Source organism: Microtus ochrogaster, chromosome 7, assembly GCF_000317375.1.
Source record: "Microtus ochrogaster isolate Prairie Vole_2 chromosome 7, MicOch1.0, whole genome shotgun sequence".
Classification (NCBI taxonomy): domain Eukaryota; kingdom Metazoa; phylum Chordata; class Mammalia; order Rodentia; family Cricetidae; genus Microtus; species Microtus ochrogaster.
The window spans coordinates 5,847,835-5,866,167 of NC_022014.1; the positions used below are offsets into that span (position 1 = coordinate 5,847,835).

The following is an 18,333-nucleotide window of genomic DNA, read 5'->3' on the forward strand; positions in this document are numbered from 1 at the left end:
TTTATGTCTGAATCTGTTTTATTGTGAATCTGTAACATTTTTTTACTATCTGGTAGCATTTCTTAAAATGTTAAGCAGTTCTTAAAAACTTAAGTTGCACCATGTACAGGTAATACGGTACTGCCTGTGTCCTGCCCAGTTGAAACCTTAACTGCACTGTTTTTATGGTAATTACAGTAGTTCCTGCCTGAGACCAGCACAGTTCAGCTGGCAGAGCTGAGCTGAGCCGCTCCTGCCTCAGAGCCATTTGGTGCCCCTGAGCCACACAGAGTTCCAGGTACACAGCAGTCCACATTGCCATCAAGCAAGCGGTAGCATTTTACTCCAAATGCTCCATTTAAAAGCTCTGTCTCCCGCAGGAGCCAGACAGAGATGACAATGGCGGCACAGCCCAGAAAGCTGGCATTTTAAAACAGCCAGTTTTTTTCCTGCTGCTGAGTCAGGACAATTTCTTTGTGGCACGCAACCCAGAAACAGCAAAAAGCTGTCTTAAATTCTCTTTCTCCTTTTTAAGCCCTCTCAGGTTTTATGTGGAGTTCATTAGCACATTGGGTGCCACTCTCTTGTAATAAGATTGGCGGGCTGGGCTGCGTCCCGCCACCCGGCTAGCTTTACCCGAAATAATTACACGGAAATTATATTCTTTTAAACACTGCCTGGCCCATTAGTTCCAGCCTCTTATTGGCTAGCTCTTACATATTGACCTAACCCATTTCTAATAATCTGTGTAGCCCACGAGGTGGCTTACCAGGGAGGATCTTAACCTGCAGCTGTGTTGGGAGTGAGAATCATGGCGACTGCCTGACTCAGCTTCTTTCTCCCAGCATTCTGTTCTGTTTACTCCGCCTACCTAATTCTCTGTTCTATTAAAGGGCTAAGGACCCAGGAGTACATCCAGCTCTTCTGACCTTACTAGTGCACATCATTGTACATGTGTGTGCGTCGTTCTGCTCTGTGCTGGGTGTGCAGGTCTTTTATGGAGCGCTGTGAGAGTCTATAAAACCCAGGCCTTAAGTTTTGGACTAGTTGTCACCTTGTTCTGTTTTGTTCGGCTGCAGTTGACTGCCCAGTACACCTGGTAAGCAAGCACTAGAGTTGAGGTTAGGTCCTGCCTGCTGCTCCCATAGTAAAGGACAGCTGAACTGACTTCATAGCTCTGGGCTCCTACCCTGGGTAAGAGCTGCCTGGCCTTATCTCCTGGGCCCTGATCTACGTTATGGCCTTGTCTGTTCCTACAATAGCTGGGATTGTGATTCTTCTTCTTCTTCTTTTTTTTTTTTCTTTTGAGACTGGGTTTCTCTGTGTAACAGTACTAGCTGTTCTGGAACTCGTTCTGAAGACCAGGCTGGCCTCGAACTCACCGAGATCCGCCTGCCTTTGCCTCCTAAGTGCTGGAATTAAAGGCATGTGTCATCATTGCTTACTTGGAGCTGTGGTTCTTTTTTTTTTTTTTTTAAATATTTATTTATTATGTATACAATATTCTGTCTGTGTGTATGCCTGCAGGCCAGAAGAGGGCACCAGACCTCATTACAGATGGTTGTGAGCCACCATATGGTTGCTGGGAATTGAACTCAGGACCTTTGGAAGAGCAGGCAATGCTCTTAACCGCTGAGCCATCTCTCCAGCCCCCATGGAGCTGTGGTTCTTAAGTCACAGGCCTGTGTTAGCTGTTCCTGGTTGCCTGAGAGGCCCAGAATATTCCCACTGGGACCCTAAGAACTCTCATGGATTTAGGGATTCAGAAGTTCCCAATGTTTGTGAAGTTGAGGAATAATACAGTCTGGACAGCCCTAACATCCATGGGCACACGGTCACCTAGGCTTCTGCTTAGGTCGTCTGTGCTGGAGAGTACTGGGGTAGTGGGCCAGTCTCAGGCTGGATGTTTGGGAGAGGCCTGGCTTCTGGTTTTCTTCAGGGGTATATGTACTCAATTCTTTCAACATCTGAAGCTCTTCATCTTTTTCCTCAGGAGAGAAATGCAAGTTTAACGTTTTTTAAGATATATTTATTTTCTATTATGTATATGAGTATTTTTCCTACATGTATGTATTGCATCATATGCATGCCTGGTTCACACAGGGGTGGTTGTGAGTACTGGAAACCAAGCCCACACCTCTTCAAAAGCAGCAAGTGTTCTTAACCACTGTGCCCTGTAAGTTTTAAGTGCTCCAGGGTCTAGGTGGAGCTTCTTAAAGTTTCAGTACTTGTGAGAAAGAATCCAGATCAACATCAAATTTTAAACTTTGATCATCGCTGGGTATTAAGTTCATGGCGGTCAGATTTGGGAGGCAGGGTACAGACAGTGCGAGGGTAAGAATTACGTGGGATTTCTGGAGAAGCTATGAGAAGCAGGCATCAACACTGATGTGTGTCCCCTTACAACTCTAGAGGCCAGGAATCAGGAATCAATTTCTTCCAGTGAAGACTTGAAGGAGAATCCTTCCTTGCTCCTCTCTTGGCTTCTGGAGGACCCATTCTACCCCTGAGTGGTAGCTGCTTCCCTTCGGTCTCTGCCCGTATCTTTACCCACTTTCTTCCCTCTGTGTACACGTGTCCAGATCTCCCTCTTTCATACTTTCGTCGACACTGGGTGAGAGTTTTCCTAGTCCACTGAGGTTTCATTGTGACTAGCACACCAACAGCGACCCCACCTGTTTCCAAGGCCGGGGTATGGGATAGAGCTTGAATGTGCCTTTGCAGTTAGGGTATGACTTACCGGACTCCTGAGGACAGTGATGTTCAAATTCAGAACTTGCTGACATCTGTGAACAGGGAGAGGCAGGTTGTAGTGGCCAGCTGTTTACAGAAAGCAGAACCAGAACTTGAGCCTCTCAGAATGAAGCCCTGGGACTTCTTGGTTATTCCCACAGGGTTGTGCTGGATGCCTTGTTCTAGGGACAAACATGTTCCCTTTTTTTAAGCAGGAAACTACTTTGCTTCGCACTTTTTCATGGGAGGCGAGAAATTTGACACCCCGCATCCTGAAGGCTACCTCTTTGGAGAGAACATGGATCTGAACTTCCTGGGCAGTCGTCCAGTCCAGGTGGGTCTGCAGGGCTGGTGCTCCTGGCTGGGGTGAGTGCTGGGACCACCTCAGTTGCGAGGATGAGTAGGCACCAAGTGTCCCGAGATGGGGCAGAGCTGGAAGGGAGCATGTGACTTGGAGTGTGACCTGGGGCTGCCTCTGACAGACAGGATTGGGCCACTAAGGGACAGAATAGCCATTATTGAACTAGTGCATCCAGGCTGCATAGAGTTGGCGACTTCATTCTAGGCCTTTTGTCTGAGCAGAAAGAACAGCCATGTTCTGTGGAATGGTGGAAAAAGCCATGATCCTACTACTTGCCAAGGAAACACATATTTAAGCATATTTGTCCACTCCTTCAGTGCCCGTTTGGCAACTGGTATATGTCTAGGGCTCTCGCGTTGGGATGAAGACTGAAGTCAGACCCTTTCCCCATTTCTCAGATAGTGAGGATCATAAAGGAGAAAATAGTAGGCAGTTGGGGGAAGGGCAAAGAGGAGCAAAGAAAAAGTGAGAGGAAACGATCCTACTGCAGTTGGACATCCGCTGGGGTTGTGATAGAGAATATGACAATCTCTGTTCCTTTACCAAACTTAGTCTCTCCTTTCAAACTCCAGCACAGTGTTGCTGGCAGAAGACATAGACAGAATCAGCCATAGTTTCATGTCACCAGTTACATATATATTTATATAACATGCACACATGTACACATGTGTTATCTTCCCAAATACTTGGGTTGGTGTTTTGTGCAGACTGTCTTTGTGGGCAGTGAGTTGTGACCTTCCATAGAAGAATGCCTGCAGAGCCTAACTGTGGCCACTTCTGAGGGTCCTGCATAGAGCTGAGAACACTGGCTGAATAACCAAGTGCTTGGTGTGGCCAGTCCCTGCCCATATCCTGGCCAAATGGCCCTGGTCTTCTGAGCAGTATGTCCAGTATCGGTTCAGCACCTTACATGGGGACCAGAGCCCAGGAATCCCTGTTGGGGTCTCCCTTGATTTCCGTCTCCTAGTCTCTGCTGCTGCTTAGAGAGTCATCTACATTGACTTATATTTTTCTCTCCTAGTTTCCCTATGTCACTCCTGCCCCCCATGAGCCAGTAAAGACCCTGAGGAGCCTGGTGAATATCCGCAAAGACTCCCTCCGACTTGTGAGGTAACTCCGCTAGTGCTGCCCTCCTGGGGACCCTGTGTGGCGCAGAGGCTCTGCTTGGTGCTTAGGAAGGGGCAGGGATATCGGGAGGGCCTGGTCTCTGTTCTCACATGCAGTCAGACTTTGTAAACAGGACTCTGAGCCATAAGCTAGAGGTTCTCCCACCCCTTGTGGTTGTGCCTACTGGGTTCCCTTGCATCTGAAGTGTGGGGGCAGGGAACACGCTCAGTTTCCTGCTGTGCATAGGGTACGTAAGGTAGCTACACTTGGGATGAGTTAGTCTGTTGCCAATAGCATGTAAATTGCTTTAAACCTAAGATATCCATACCAAGATATCCCTTATTTCTGGGAGTAGTAAGAAAGGGGAGCAGACAGCCGGGCGGTGGTGGCGCACGCCTTTAATCCCAGCACTCGGGAGGCAGAGGCAGGCGGATCTCTGTGAGTTCGAGACCAGCCTGGTCTACAAGAGCTAGTTCCAGGACAGACTCCAAAGCCACAGAGAAACCCTGTCTCGAAAAACAAACAAACAAACAAACAAAAAAAAAAAAAGAAAGGGGAGCAGACTAGAATTGTTGTAGGAAGGTTGCTTGTTCATTTCCTGGCTGCCAGACTCATGAAATAATCACACAGAAACTATATTATTTAAATCACTGATTGGCCAATCACTTAAGCATATTGCCAGCTAGCTCTTAAATCTAGAATTAACCCATTTCCATTATTTTATGTTTTATCACGAAGTTCTTGGCCTACTGGCAAGGTTTCAAATGACAGCTCACATCTTTCTCCTCTGACGGCTCCATGGCTTCTCCCTGACTCTGCCTTCTTTCTCTCAGGATTCAGTTTAGTTTCCCCGCCTCGCTCTATTCTGCTAAGCTGCTGGCCGAAACAACTTCTTTATTAACCAGTGGTATTCACAGCATACAGAAGGGATTCCCACATCAATGGATTATAGATCTTGTTGTGCCACAGGGACCAGGCCTCCCTCTACCTTTGCTAGCAAAGCAAACATAGCCAAGCAGCTAACTTTATGCCCTGCAGCTGTGTGGGCAGACCAGTTCTTGGTGCTATGGTTCCTGACCTGCCATCTTCTGCCCACTTTTGGTAGGTACAAAGACGATGCAGACAGCCCTACAGAGGACGGTGAGAAACCCCGTGTGCTCTACAGTCTGGAATTCACCTTTGATGCCGATGCCCGAGTGGCTATCACCATTTATTGCCAGGCAGTAGAGGAGTTCTTGAACGGCATGGCAGTGTGAGTCCCTCGGTGCGGCATGTTGGGCTTTATGCAGGCTTTGCAGTGTCTTATGGGTTTTTCCCTTCCCTGGAGAGGGCAGTGGGCTGACAGGTCCCCAACTGCTAGTGGTGGCTTGGTCTTTCAGGTCATCAGCCTCCTCCAGAAGCCTCCATAGAGTCCCTCCTTTGGATAGAGGGTTACCCAGCACCCAGAAAACTTGAAAAGATTGGGAGCTGTATGTCAGGAGTTTGGGTGGATACCACATACATGTTTTTGTTGTGTTACAATTACAGATTTGAACTTTTGGAGATTTTCTTTAAAATGAGTCTTGACAGTTTCAGGAGTTTGCAGCCTGCAACCACAGCCTGACCATAGCAGGGGCTGCCTCAGCAGGAAAGCCAGCCCTGGTCTAAGTGGCCTCACAGACGGGCAGAAAGTGTCTGTGTCCTTGCTGTGATGGAGAGGACCTTGAAAAGGCTCAGATCTAGCCTGTGCCTTCCGATGTGATCAGTACATTCAACTGCTTGTTCCTCAGTTTCCTCAGCTGGAAATGAAGGTTGGGGAGTTAGCTCTTACATTGGTGTCCTTGACCAGCTCCCCATACATCAATGCTAGCTGCTGGTTGAGAAAAGGTTTCCCTCTAGGACTCAGGACTTGGCCCTGAGCAGCCAAGAGACTTTCTCCTGAGTGGCAGTGGGCAGTTAGGACATTACTGTCTTTCCACAGTTGGTCCTTTGAGGTTCCACTGCGGCCTACACAGTGGGTTAGTGACTTAGTTACATTTACTAAGTTACTTAACAGTACTCCAGTGTATGTACTTACTGTCAAAAGGGAGTTAAGAGTGGCTAAGCCCTCCTAACAGGCTACAGCCTGAGGCAGCATAACCTACATGGTGTCCTCCTTCCCGGGCCTAGTCTGAGGACAAGTGATAATAGTCCTGTTTCTGAGCTGGCCTTGGGCACACCTGGATTTTGGGCAGGTGCCTTGGAGCTGCTCCAGAGGAAATGAGGGCCACAGTTCAGTGGGCTCCAACCCAGCCCACCCAGTTCAGCCAGTCTCTTTTGTGTCCTGTGAGATATGTGAGGTGTGGTGACTCCCACTGCCACCAGATAGATGGACTAGATAGGTGGTCAGCTAGACGTGGCTGCTCAGAGATGCATCCTGGTAGACCTTTTCTGAGACCTGCATGAGGCCTGTTTCCCTTCCCAGTTTGCTGGCTTGTATATCATCACCAAATCACCAAGACAGAAACAGGAGGCTCCAGGACCCAGCCTGCAGGAATACTGTCCTGAGTTGTAGGCTAGGCAGTCCTCTGTTCCTTTCTTGCCCCATAACATCTTGTCATGAAAATTGAAATAGAGTGGTTCTGGGCTCCCACGGCTTATACCTGAAGGCCCAGGCTGCTGAGACTCTTATCCTGGACTGGCCTTTTTTACTGCATCCAGGCTGGACCTCTCTGTGGGGTTCCCTCTCACACTGGCACTGACAGTAAGGACAGCAGGGATCTCCCCCAGCTTCCCAGGCTCTGAATGTGGCCTTTGTCTTAGATACCCAGAGAAGCCCTGGGACAGTAAGCAGGGTGAGGAGTGGGAATAGGATGGGTAATGGCTGCGTTCATGAATGGGGGACATCGGCTCAACTCTTGTTTTCTAATGCTCAGCCTGGGAAGTGAGATGAGCTTCTGCATAAATGAAAGGATGGTCCTTGCAGCACTGTGGGGACCAGCAAGGCAGGGAGCTGGCCTGGGTCACTAGAGCAAAGCTGCAGTAGAGCGGCTGTGGGCATGCATGTACATGGACTCTTAATGCGCAGTGCCAGACTGGGACTGCAAAGCAGACAGCTAGGAGCAAGCATTGGCATAGGGAGTTCTGCACTACGATCATTCTGAAAAAGTAAATGCACTAAATGCCTTGTAGACATGTTCTTCCCATCCAGAGGGCAGCAGAGGTATTGGGCTGGCAGGGATTCTGGAAGAAATGGGCAGGACAGGGCAGCCTCATGGTGAGCAGAGCTGGTAGTGGGAAGCACCTGTAAGAGCCAGGACCACCTGGCCAAGAGGGTTGCTTCCTGTTCCTATATCTGGGATGACTGAGGCTCTCAACCCCTGTAAAACAAATGGCTGCCCGCTCAGCTGGCTATCAGATGAGTAACAGAAGGAGGTGGGAGGCTGGGTGCAGGGACCCATGGCTCCATAGGAGTCAGATGCTTGCCTTGCTGCCTTCAGGTACAGCTGTAAGAACCCTTCTCTGCAGTCTGAGACCGTTCACTACAAGAGGGGCGTTAGCCAACAGTTCTCGCTGCCTTCTTTCAAGATTGACTTCTCTGAGTGGAAGGATGATGAGGTAACTGGGGGAGCCCCTACTTTCTCTTATTCCTTCTTTGGTTTTTCTGTCTTTTGCCTGGTACATTATACTGGGTGACAAGGAGATTCCTCCTGGCCCTGGCACCCTGGGAATGGCCAGGTTTTTGTCTTGGGTCAGATATGCAGAGGGACTAAAGAGTAAGATGTGGGCAAGGCTTAGTGGCCACAAGTGTGGTAGTCTTGGAGGCTATAGTGCTGGGTTCTGAAAAGGTTCAGTGAGAGGTTTCCCCGTTGTCATTGTCCCCAGACAGCAGCATGACAGTTTAGCTGCTGTCCCTCATTGTCTTTTCCTTTTGTTTCTGAATCACATGGCGCAGCTTTGCGTGTCACAGCACAGCCTTTCCTCCCAGGCCTCTTGTGGGTTACAGCTTGAGTAGCTTCTGCTAGTCTTCCCTACTCCCCGCCCTTCTTTGCCTGTGGTGTCTACTTAGTTCTCTCAGAGTCTTTCTCCTCTGTCCTTATTTCTGGCAGCCACCTGCAGAGACCCTTGCCTGGGAGCCCCTTTGTGAAACTCCAAGGCTTGGATTGGTCTCTGAATATAAGAACTTGGGTGTGACTCATGCTGGTGGCAACTGCCTGGGCTCCTCCCTGTCCCAACAGCCTATTTCCATATGAGGCTTTCTTTTGTTCTATCTTAAAAATAAAACAGCCAGCCAGGTGGTGGTGCGTGCCTTTAATCCCAGCACTTGGGAGGGAGGCAGAGGCAGGCGGATCCTGTGAATTTGAAGCCAGCCTGGTACATACAGAGTGAGTTCCAGGACAGCCAAGGCTACACAGAGAAACCCTGTCTCAAAAAAACCAAAGGGGGAAAAAGAAAAGAGTGCTGCCTCCGCTTGCAGAGGATCTGAGTTCAGATTCCTAGATTCCACAGGCCAGCTCAAGAATCTGGCATTCTAATTCCTCCTCTGGCCTCCTGGGGACCAGGCACTGAGCTGGTGCACAAACACACCTGCAGATCAAACAGCTTCCTCTGGCTCCCTCTGGTGGTGGAAGCCTGTTCTCTTCCATTGTCACTCACTTGGTCCAAGGCTTCTGTGTTGTGCACCACAGTGCACAGCTGTGTGCAGGTTTCAGGAGGGGGTTTCTGAGGGAGCTGTGCTATGTGCAGGGCTCTGTAAGCCCTGAGATACCACAGGGAGAGGAGGACAGGACCAGATCACTGACCACCCTCCCCAGAGTGTTCTTTTCTGGGCCGAGTTCCCCCAGCACAGCTGCAGAGTACCACTGAGAATAGTACAGACGGCCTGGAGGCTACTCAGAGTGTAGAGAGCCCCATGCACTCAGGCTTCCTGTGCACTTCCAGCCTAGGATGGCGCAGGGCTCTGTTCCTCCTAGCTAGCTCACCTGTACCCAAACAAACGGTTCCTGGGTCTAGTTTATGACCTTGTAAAGGCGGCATGTGGCCAGCGTCATCATCACCAGGATCACTCTGAATTGTTCTTCTGCAGGGGTGCAGACTCACAAGAGACCTCATCACAGAGCAAGGTGCTAGAAGTCCCAGTTTGGGAATTCTGCGCGGGGTAAATGCGCAGGACTTGTCCCCATATTGCTGTTCCACAGTGGCCCTGTCCAGCCTGGTGCTGTGAGTGCCCTGCATGCCACTTGCTGCTATCCCAGTCTATTGCCTGTATCTTCCTTCCGAAGGACCAGAGCAGCTGCTTCCTGCTCGCAAGTCTCAACACAAAAGGAAGTGTGTTGCGTTAAGCATGTTGTCCCAGGCATTGTGCTCAGCCTTGCACTAAGACCAGAGATGAGAAGCAGGCTCAGGTTGAGGCTTGTTCACAGTGAATGAGCAGAGAATTCTATTGGAAGTCCTGTGTGTGGCTCCATTCCTGCACCGTGATGAAATGGCATAACCAATGACGTGGGTTCTTTTTGTGGAAGGGGGCGGGCGGGGGGTTCAAGACAGGATTTCTCTGTATAAAAGTTCTGGCTGTCCTGGAACTTACTGTGTAGACCAGGTGTGCCTCGAACTCAGAGATCTAGATCTGCCTGCCTCTGCCTCCCGAGTGTTGGGATTAAAGGTATGCAACACTACTGCCAGGCACCATTGTAACTTTTAAAGAAAGCATTTAATTGGGGGCTTGCTTGCTTTTCAGCAGGTTAATCTTTGCCCATCGTGGTGGGGAGTGCAGTGACAGGCAGGCATGACACTGGGGCAGAAGCTGAGAGTTAACATCTTACCAGAAGTTTCAGGCAGGGAGGGTATGGACTTTTGAAACTTCAAAGCCCATTCCCCGGTGACATACCTCCTCCAACAACCACACCTCCTGTTCCTTCCCAAAGAGTTTCACTAGTGGGACCAAGTATTCGACACTATGAACCTGGGGGAGAGGGTGTGCTCATTCAAATAACCATACCCTCCTGAAAGTTTTTTTGTAGTGTTTTGACTCCTTTTTCATCCATATTTTCAGTGGGAAATTCCCTGTGTTAAGAATTTTTTTTTGCCGGGCGGTGGTGGCGCACGCCTTTAATCCCAGCACTCGGGAGGCAGAGGCAGGCGGATCTCTGTGAGTTCGAGACCAGCCTGGTCTACAAGAGCTAGTTCCAGGACAGGCACCAAAACTACAGAGAAACCCTGTCTCGAAAAACCAAAAAAAAAAAAAAAAGAATTTTTTTTTTGAGACAGGGTCTCTCTGTAGCCCTGGCTGTCCTATAACTCACTCTGTAGACCTGGCTGGCCTCAAACCCACAGAGATCCACCTGCTTTTGTCCCGAGTGCTGGAATTAAAGGTGTGTGTGCTTACACCCCTCAAGCCTGGGCTGTGTGGAAGAAACTTTTCCTGTTTTATAAACAACACTAACATCCACAGCCCGCAGTGACCAGAGTTGGCCTAGGGGAGGACGTCCATGGGAGAAGTCAGTGTCACTGGTGTAGGAGCAGCCTCATGTGGAAACACAGACCTGGCCCTGGGTTTAGGTGGAGACGGTGCCCAAGCTCGTTCCTCCTGCTCACTTCACGAGGGACAGCTTTTCTGATGAGGAGAGACAGGCCTTTTTGTCCTGTGTTCCAGGCTGGTCTAGCCTGACCTTGAGGGAGAAGGGAGCTCTGTGTGCACTGAGAGCTGTGCCTCTGGCCAGTCTCCGTACACTATGTGTGCTTAGTCATCAGCCCAGGGCTCTAGCGCTCTGCCGTGAGGTTGTAGAGGTCCCAGCTAAAGTCTGCTTGTGAGGAGACGGCATTGTCCCCAGCCCTGATGAACAGGGCCTAGCCTGTGCTTTGTCCTGGCCCTTTTTCTAGTTGCTTCACTTGCTTGTTTTGTGATTGGTTTGCTTTTAACTTAACTGTGTTGTGATCCACGTGCCACAGCTTGCTCATCCTCAGGATTCCATGCTTTTTAGTATGTTCACAGTTTACAGGGTTTTTTTTTTTTTTAATTTTGTTTTGGTTTGTTTGTTGAGACAGGGTCAAGTGTATAGCTCTGACTGTCCTAGAACTCACTGTGCAGACCAGGTTAATCTTGAACTCACGGAGATCCTCCCGCCTGAGATTAATGGTGTGTACACCGTTGTTTGAGACAGGGCCTCACTGCTGAGCTCACTACCCTCTGCCTCCTGAGTAGTGGAATTACAGCTGTGCACTGTCACATCTGGCCCGTCCACTTTTCTTTGAGTGACTCCTTAGTGAGAACAATGGAAATGTCTGCTGCTTCCCTGAGACACCAGGAGAGTTCTGAAGACTGTGTAGGCTGGATTAGGCTGGATTTTGTCCTCTACAGCTTCTGTCTATCAGGGAGTTGGGGACAGAGGACAACCTAGTCACAGGACAGGGAGTAACCCACAGATGTGGATCAGGTGAATCCCAGAGTACTCCTCTGCTAGCAGGGTGCAGGGTATGAGGGCCAGGAGCGTGGGTGAGGATGGTACCAGTTCTGGGGTTTCTAGTTCACTGGAGGGGGGCAGCTGCTGTCTTGAGAAAGGGAAGGGTGAACCAAGTGGTGTCAGTCTGATTCCATCTTTGGTGGGGTTTAAGCCAGATGCTTTTCATCAAACAATTGCATAGCTAAATTTAACCCAAAACTTGGAGCTATGTCTCCAGGGGTCTGGATGACAGAGACTAAACAGATACATGGGAGCATTGTTCACAGTGGTCACAATGTAGAAGCAGCCCACGGTTCTACTGGTGAGTGGGCAAACAGTTTGGCTTCCCCACCCCCTAGAATGACTGTGCAACCATAAAAAGGATTGGGATTCCAACTGAACTTGGAAAGCATGCCCAGTGAAGAAAAATCTAGTTACAAAAAGATAGACACTGAGTGATCCATTATAGCAACTGTCCAGAGCAGGCACACCCACAGGTGAGCGGTTGTCAAGGACTGAGAGGAGGGAAAGTGGAGTTTCTGCTTGGAGAGCCCGTCAGGAACTGTATGGCCCAAGTGATTTAATGTCGCCGTGGCCTTGATTCTGTCTGCTCGCTCCAGTTCAGGTTGACTAATTCACTGCTTGACGCCCATGAGTCTGACCATTTTTGCCTCCTTTCTTCAGCTGAACTTTGACCTGGATCGGGGTGTGTTTCCAGTTGTCATACAGGCTGTGGTGGACGAAGGAGATGGTGAGCATTGTTGGTCTTTCCTCATCCTCTTTTTCAAGTGTGTGGGACCGGTGGGGGAGGAAGTGGGCTCCTTCTTCATGAGTCATCAAAAGGCCTCTTTTGGAAATGGAAGGTGTCTGCCACACCCCACAGAGAGGCTCGTGATGGCGGTATTGCCATGTGGACATCTTCAAAAGAGAAGGGTGAGGTGAGATGAGGGCAAGACAGGAGTGGACTCCGGGCTCTGCCACTGGTTGTGACTCCTAGAAATTACGCCTGCAGGGGAAGGGCAAGAGTCCCAGTCATGACCTCACTGTGGCTTCTCCTCTCTTGTCTTTCCCTGCTTCAGTTGTGGAAGTGGCTGGACATGCTCATGTGCTCTTGGCTGCCTTTGAGAAGGTAAGTGCCATCCTGGCTACCACCCTGTGGCCTGAGTGTGGGGGTCCGAGCTTGGTGCAGGGCTAAATGACAGATTCTTAGTTCCCAAGGTGCTGGTCCTAAGGCTGACTATCCTCTGGGGTTGTTAAAAGAGTTTTTAGAGTCACAGTGAGGTAGATTGTTTAGACTGAAGCCAACCCTGTAGGACCCCTAAGAACTCACCAGCACAAGCTAGGATGCCCACAGAGAGACCCATGCCACAGACTAACTTCCCTCTTCCAGCCACCACCTCCACCAGGTTGAGTATCCTCAGGTGCCACCCAGCACTGGCCTTGCCTGGCATGTGTGTCTGCCTCACTTAGGATCTGTTCCTTTTTGCCCTCCTGCTGGCTGCAGCTTGCAGTCCAGATAGGGCTGGGGAGGCTTCCTCCCCACGGGAGGCCTTTCCTGACCCTCTGAGCAGGTATTTACTGTTCTTACTTGTGCCTCTGGGCAGGAGTGGCCTCTTGTCTGTCATCTCAGAGCTGGCATGGTACCTGATTTGCAGTGTAGATGCTCAGTGAACAGTGGTGGGCTGGATGAGAATCTGCCACCTGCGGTGCAACCCCAGACAGACACACACACACACACACACACACACACACACACACACACACATACATACATACATACACACATACATACATACACATACACACACATACATACACATATACACACATACACACATACATATATACACACACATACATACATACATATATGTGTGTGTATGTATGTGTATACACACAAATCAAAGACCCAGATATTAATTCACACATTTTCGACCACCTGATTTTTGACAAAGAAACAAAAAAATAACAAATGGAAAAAAAGAAACATATTTAACAAATGGTGCTTGCATTACTGGATATCAACATGTAGAGGAATGAAAATAGATCCGTATCTATCACCATGCACAAAACTCAAGTCCAAATGGATCAAAGACCTCAACATAAAGCCAGCCACACTGAACCTCACAGAAGAGAAAGTGGGAAGTACACTTGAAAACATTGGCACAGGAGACTACTTCTTAAGTAGAACTCCAGTAGCACAGACTCTGAGAGAAACAATTAATAAATGGGATCTCCTGAAACTGAAAAGCTTCTGTAAAGCAAAGGACAGTCAACAAGACAAAACGACAGCCTACAGAATGGGAAAAGATCTTCACTAACCTCACATCAGACAGAGGGCTGAGCTCCAAAATATACAAAGAACTCAAGAAATTGGTCATCAAAAGAACAAATAATTCAATAAAAAATGGAGCATATACATATACATACATACATACATATATATATACATATATCACCTCACTTGTCAGAGATGTGGGTGTTACATTCCTGCTTGCTAACGCCCCCGAGACCCCACCCTCCTTCAGGCTGTTTACTATTCCTCAGCATGCAGCTAAGACTTAGCTTCAGAGCTTCAGGCTGGAGCCCAGGTCACAAGGACCCCACCAAAAATGGCCTGGGATTACTTATTTCTTGCTGACTCATCTTGAGTCCTGCTGACTTGGGGTTTTTGCCAAGGTGTTCTTTCAGTGCAGAGCCCATTCCTATTGTGACCTCCGTCTCTGGGCTCTTCTGGGGCCGGAAGTGCAGGTGACATGAGTGAGCTGGACGGAGGCCAGCCACCTCTTGAGTACCCCATGTTTGGGTCTTGTTGGAAAAAGTGCTCCCAGCAGGATCTGGTGAGGCGGATGGCCTATCACCAATAGACATTCCATTTAGTCCTTGCAGTTTGGAGCTCAGTGAAGAAAGGCTTCTTTTTGTAGTACCACATTCTAGAAATTTCCATAAGTGCCCGTCAACTTTACTGGGCAATCCTGAGTGCTGATCTTGGTTGACTCAAAGTATAATAACATTAATTATTGCAAAAATATTCAGCTCTAAAGCCAGGCATGGTGGCACATGTCTTTAATCCCAGCATTTGGGAGGCAGAGGTAGGCAGATCTCTGTGAGTTCGAGGCCAGTCTGATCAACAAGAGCTAGTTCCAGGACAGACTCCAAAGCTACACAGAGAAATCCTATCTTGAAAATAAAACACAAGCCAGGCGGTGGTGGCGCACGCCTTTAATCCCAGCACTCAGGAGGCAGAGGCAGGCGGATCTCTGTGAGTTCGAGGCCAGACTGGGCTATAAGAGCTAGTTCCAGGTCAGGCTCCAAAGCTACAGAGAAACCCTGTCTCGAAAAACCAATTGATCAATCAATCAATAAATAAAGTACACACACACACACAAAAAAAAACAAAAACAAAATCTCAACTCTAATACCTTAATAAACCTTTCCAGTTCTGAGCAGTCTGTTTCCGTGGATATCATTAAACACATTGTGGTTCTATTCCATTTTGTTCTTACATTTTAGTTCTGACTGTGCGCTTGTGTCCACTTCCCAACTGAGCCAAACAAGAACTCTTGTTTATTCACTCTTGCTCCATAAATACTGCCTCTGGGTAATGGACTTGGCTAACCAATATCAGAGTGTAGCTGGGTGGCTTCAGTTTATGCATGCTGGAGACCACTCAGGATAGTTGGGTTCTGCAGGAGTGTTTGAAGAAGATGCTCCAGGTTCTGTAGAAGGCAGGCATGAGGCCATGGGCAAGAGTGCTTGGAGGGACCAATTTGAGATTAACTGTCTCTCTCCCCGCAGCACGTGGATGGCAGCTTTTCTGTGAAGCCGTTAAAGCAGAAGCAAATTGTAAGTGCCAGACATCATGGTCCTTGGGCTGCTCTGGGATAATGGGGTCTGTGTTTTGAGTGCATGGGTTGTATAGCTACCCTGTGGTACAGCAACCAGTGCAGGTCCCTCCATCCTGCCCAGTTTGAACCATGGTGCATAGAATGCCGTTAGTTCATTCAGTTAGTATTTGCTAAATGAGTGGGCAGAGGAGGTTAGGAAAGACAGGAAACAGAAATGTGGCAGCCGTCTCTTGCTTATACAAATTCCTGGAAATAAAGCAGCACTAGGTGAAGACTCAGCTGACTCTCTCAGCACCGGAGATGGGGAGGAATCCCAGGTACAGGGAGACTGGGAAAACTTCTCTTGGGAATCACACATTCTGTGATCCTACACAGAGCAGTTACTCCTGGCTGCCTACTTGAGCAAAATAAGAATTTAGTGGGATGCCTACCAGAACCATTTGAGACCTCGATCATGAGACTGATTGTCAGGCAGGAGCCTGTGTTCCAAGGCCATGATGAGTAATGGTCTTGTGTGTAACTACCCAAGTGCTAGAGGTCTGCTTAAAGTTAGTGTAGGGTATAGTTTGTTAGCCTTTAAAGGATGGATAGAGGGAACCCTGGTGGGTTCAGACCCTGATGATACATACTAGTGGGGCCAAAGACCCCACTGGGGGTAGGGTTTTATTTCCTAAAAGCCAGCTACCAGGATCCTGGCTTTCTGGATGGGTGCTATGGCCCATGGAACTTTAGAAACAATTAACTTAGGGCACTTCAGGACTGAACAGCATGAGGCCTATTGGTCAGAACTAACTGGTTAGATGCAGCTCTCATGTCTTGTGGAAAGCACCGTTGCATGACTTGCTATCTGCTACCTACAGGCCCTCTTGTGGGTGACAGAATGTGTCCAAAGTGTTTTTTCTCTGGTAATGGCAATAATTGTGGGCAGCTTGGGACCTGGCCTTCTGGGATGTATGGATGGGGGACCATTGACTTCATTCCTTGCTCCCTGTGTTGTTTGCTGACTCAGCACAGATCAGGGTTTCCTGCCTCTTTTTCCTGGCATTTGCCCTTCTTCAGGAGGAGGGATTCAACAGGTACCACAGACTTTCAGCCACACTGTCCCTGGAACCTGCGCCTCTGGAGGTGGTCTACATACAGTGAGCCCACTAGTAGAGACTGACCAAACCCTAGCACATCTTTCTGCTCTCTAGGTGGACCGTGTCAGCTACCTGTTGCAGGAGATCTACGGCATCGAGAATAAGAACAACCAGGAGACCAAGGTGTGTCCTTGTGGGCAGCTAACTGAGTTCCAGGCTGTTAATATGCCTCAGGTTTCTACCTGCCTTTTAGAGGGCACATCATTGGTGATGTGCTGGGATTTCACAGTCCTGAACCAGTTCCCACAAGGTTTGATGGGAAAAATGCCTTTCCCTGGAGGTCCAGAACCCAGAGTCCATCATTTTCCCTTAATCTCCTTTTAGTAGTTAAGCTACCAGGCTTTTAGGCTGGAGAGGTGGCTCAGATGTTAAGACCACTGACTGCTCTTCCGGAGGTCCTGAGTTCAATTCCCAGCAACCACATGGTGGCTTACAACCATCTGTAATGAGGTCTGGTGCTCTCTTCTGGCCTGCAGGCATACATGGAGGCTGAACACTGTGTACATAATAAATAAATATATCTTTAAAAAAAAAAAAAGCTGCCGGGCGGTGGTGGCTCACGCCTTTAATCCCAACACTTGGGAGGCAGAGGCAGGTGGATCTTTGTGAGTTCGAGACCAGCCTGGTCTACAAGAGCTAGTTCCAGGACAGGCTCCAAAACCACAGAAAAACCCTGTCTCAAAAAACCAAAAAAAAAAAAAAAAAAAAAAAAAGCTACCAGGCTTTTGTGTGTCTGACTGACTACCCGAGGAAACAGCAATTCCAGCAAGAATGATTTATTTCAGCTCACAGTTTTACAAGTATCAGTCCATGGCAGGGAAAGTGAGGTGGAGCAAAGTAGCTCATGTCATGGCAGCAAGGAAGCAGAAGAGATGGGGAGGGCTAGACCCAATCTACTTGCCCCCGCAGAACCTGTCATTAGTGACCTACTTCTCCAGGGAGGTCCTCCTTCTCAGAGTTCCTGGAACCTCCTTTAACCGCTGGGTTTCAGATCCTCCAATCCTAAGTCTTTTAGAGGGACACTTCATTACCCCAACCACAGCAGAAGACAGCAGTTTTGGAATGTTTTGTCCTCTCCCGGCAAGTAGGCCAGCATCCTGTTAAGTCACTAAATTGTCAGATCATATTTTTGGCTGTGAGCCATCTGTCATTTATTTGTTTTTTCAAGACTGATTCTCCCTCACTGTGTAGCCTTAGCCCTGGAACTCACTCTGTATACCAGGCTGGCCTCAAACTCAAAGACATCCTCCTGCCTCTGCCTCCCAATTGCTAGGATTAAAGGTGTGCACCACTGTGCCGTGTTAGCCATCACTGGTTTCTATGGCAGCTACTTGGTGCTGCATCCATAGCTCAGAAGTAGCTCCAGACGGTGTAAAGATAATTAAATGTGGCAGTGTTCCAATAAACAAGCAGGTCCGGTTAACCCAGTTATGTTTAAGGCATTTGCTCATTCACTTTTCAGGTCCTGGTGTGCTTTCTGAAAGCTCATATAATGAAAGTATTTCCAAGTTAGAGCTGCTCCATGATTTTGGCTGAACAGACAGCCCCGGCTGTTGTAAAGACGTGTTTCAGTGCAGTCCCTCCTTTCTCTGCTCCTAATAACAGAGTCATCGTGTTTGCGGTTGGGAGAGTAGGGTTCTTCCCCTCCACGTGAGCCTGGTGCTTCCCCCTTGGTGTTTGCTCTGCTGTGCCCTCTCCTACTCCCTTTGCCACAGGGAAACACAGGAGGGCCTGCTCCAGGCAGCATCAGGCCCACCTTCAGGCTCTTG

At 48.8% G+C, this 18,333-nt stretch overlaps 1 protein-coding gene across 7 annotated transcripts in view; it reads left to right on the forward strand.

Moving 5' to 3' along the window:
- The window catches only part of Mgrn1 (mahogunin ring finger 1), a 54,890-nt gene that overhangs the window by 20,633 nt on the left and 15,924 nt on the right, over nucleotides 1-18,333 (forward strand). For all 7 annotated transcript variants that reach the window (XM_026780307.1, XM_026780309.1, XM_005349256.2 and 4 more), the window contains exons 2-9: nucleotides 2,928-3,046; nucleotides 4,095-4,183; nucleotides 5,286-5,432; nucleotides 7,639-7,756; nucleotides 12,262-12,328; nucleotides 12,657-12,706; nucleotides 15,376-15,423; nucleotides 16,619-16,687. In XM_026780307.1, coding sequence (XP_026636108.1) covers nucleotides 2,928-3,046; nucleotides 4,095-4,183; nucleotides 5,286-5,432; nucleotides 7,639-7,756; nucleotides 12,262-12,328; nucleotides 12,657-12,706; nucleotides 15,376-15,423; nucleotides 16,619-16,687 — 707 coding nt within the window. The remainder of the gene's footprint in view (nucleotides 1-2,927; nucleotides 3,047-4,094; nucleotides 4,184-5,285; nucleotides 5,433-7,638; nucleotides 7,757-12,261; nucleotides 12,329-12,656; nucleotides 12,707-15,375; nucleotides 15,424-16,618; nucleotides 16,688-18,333) is intronic.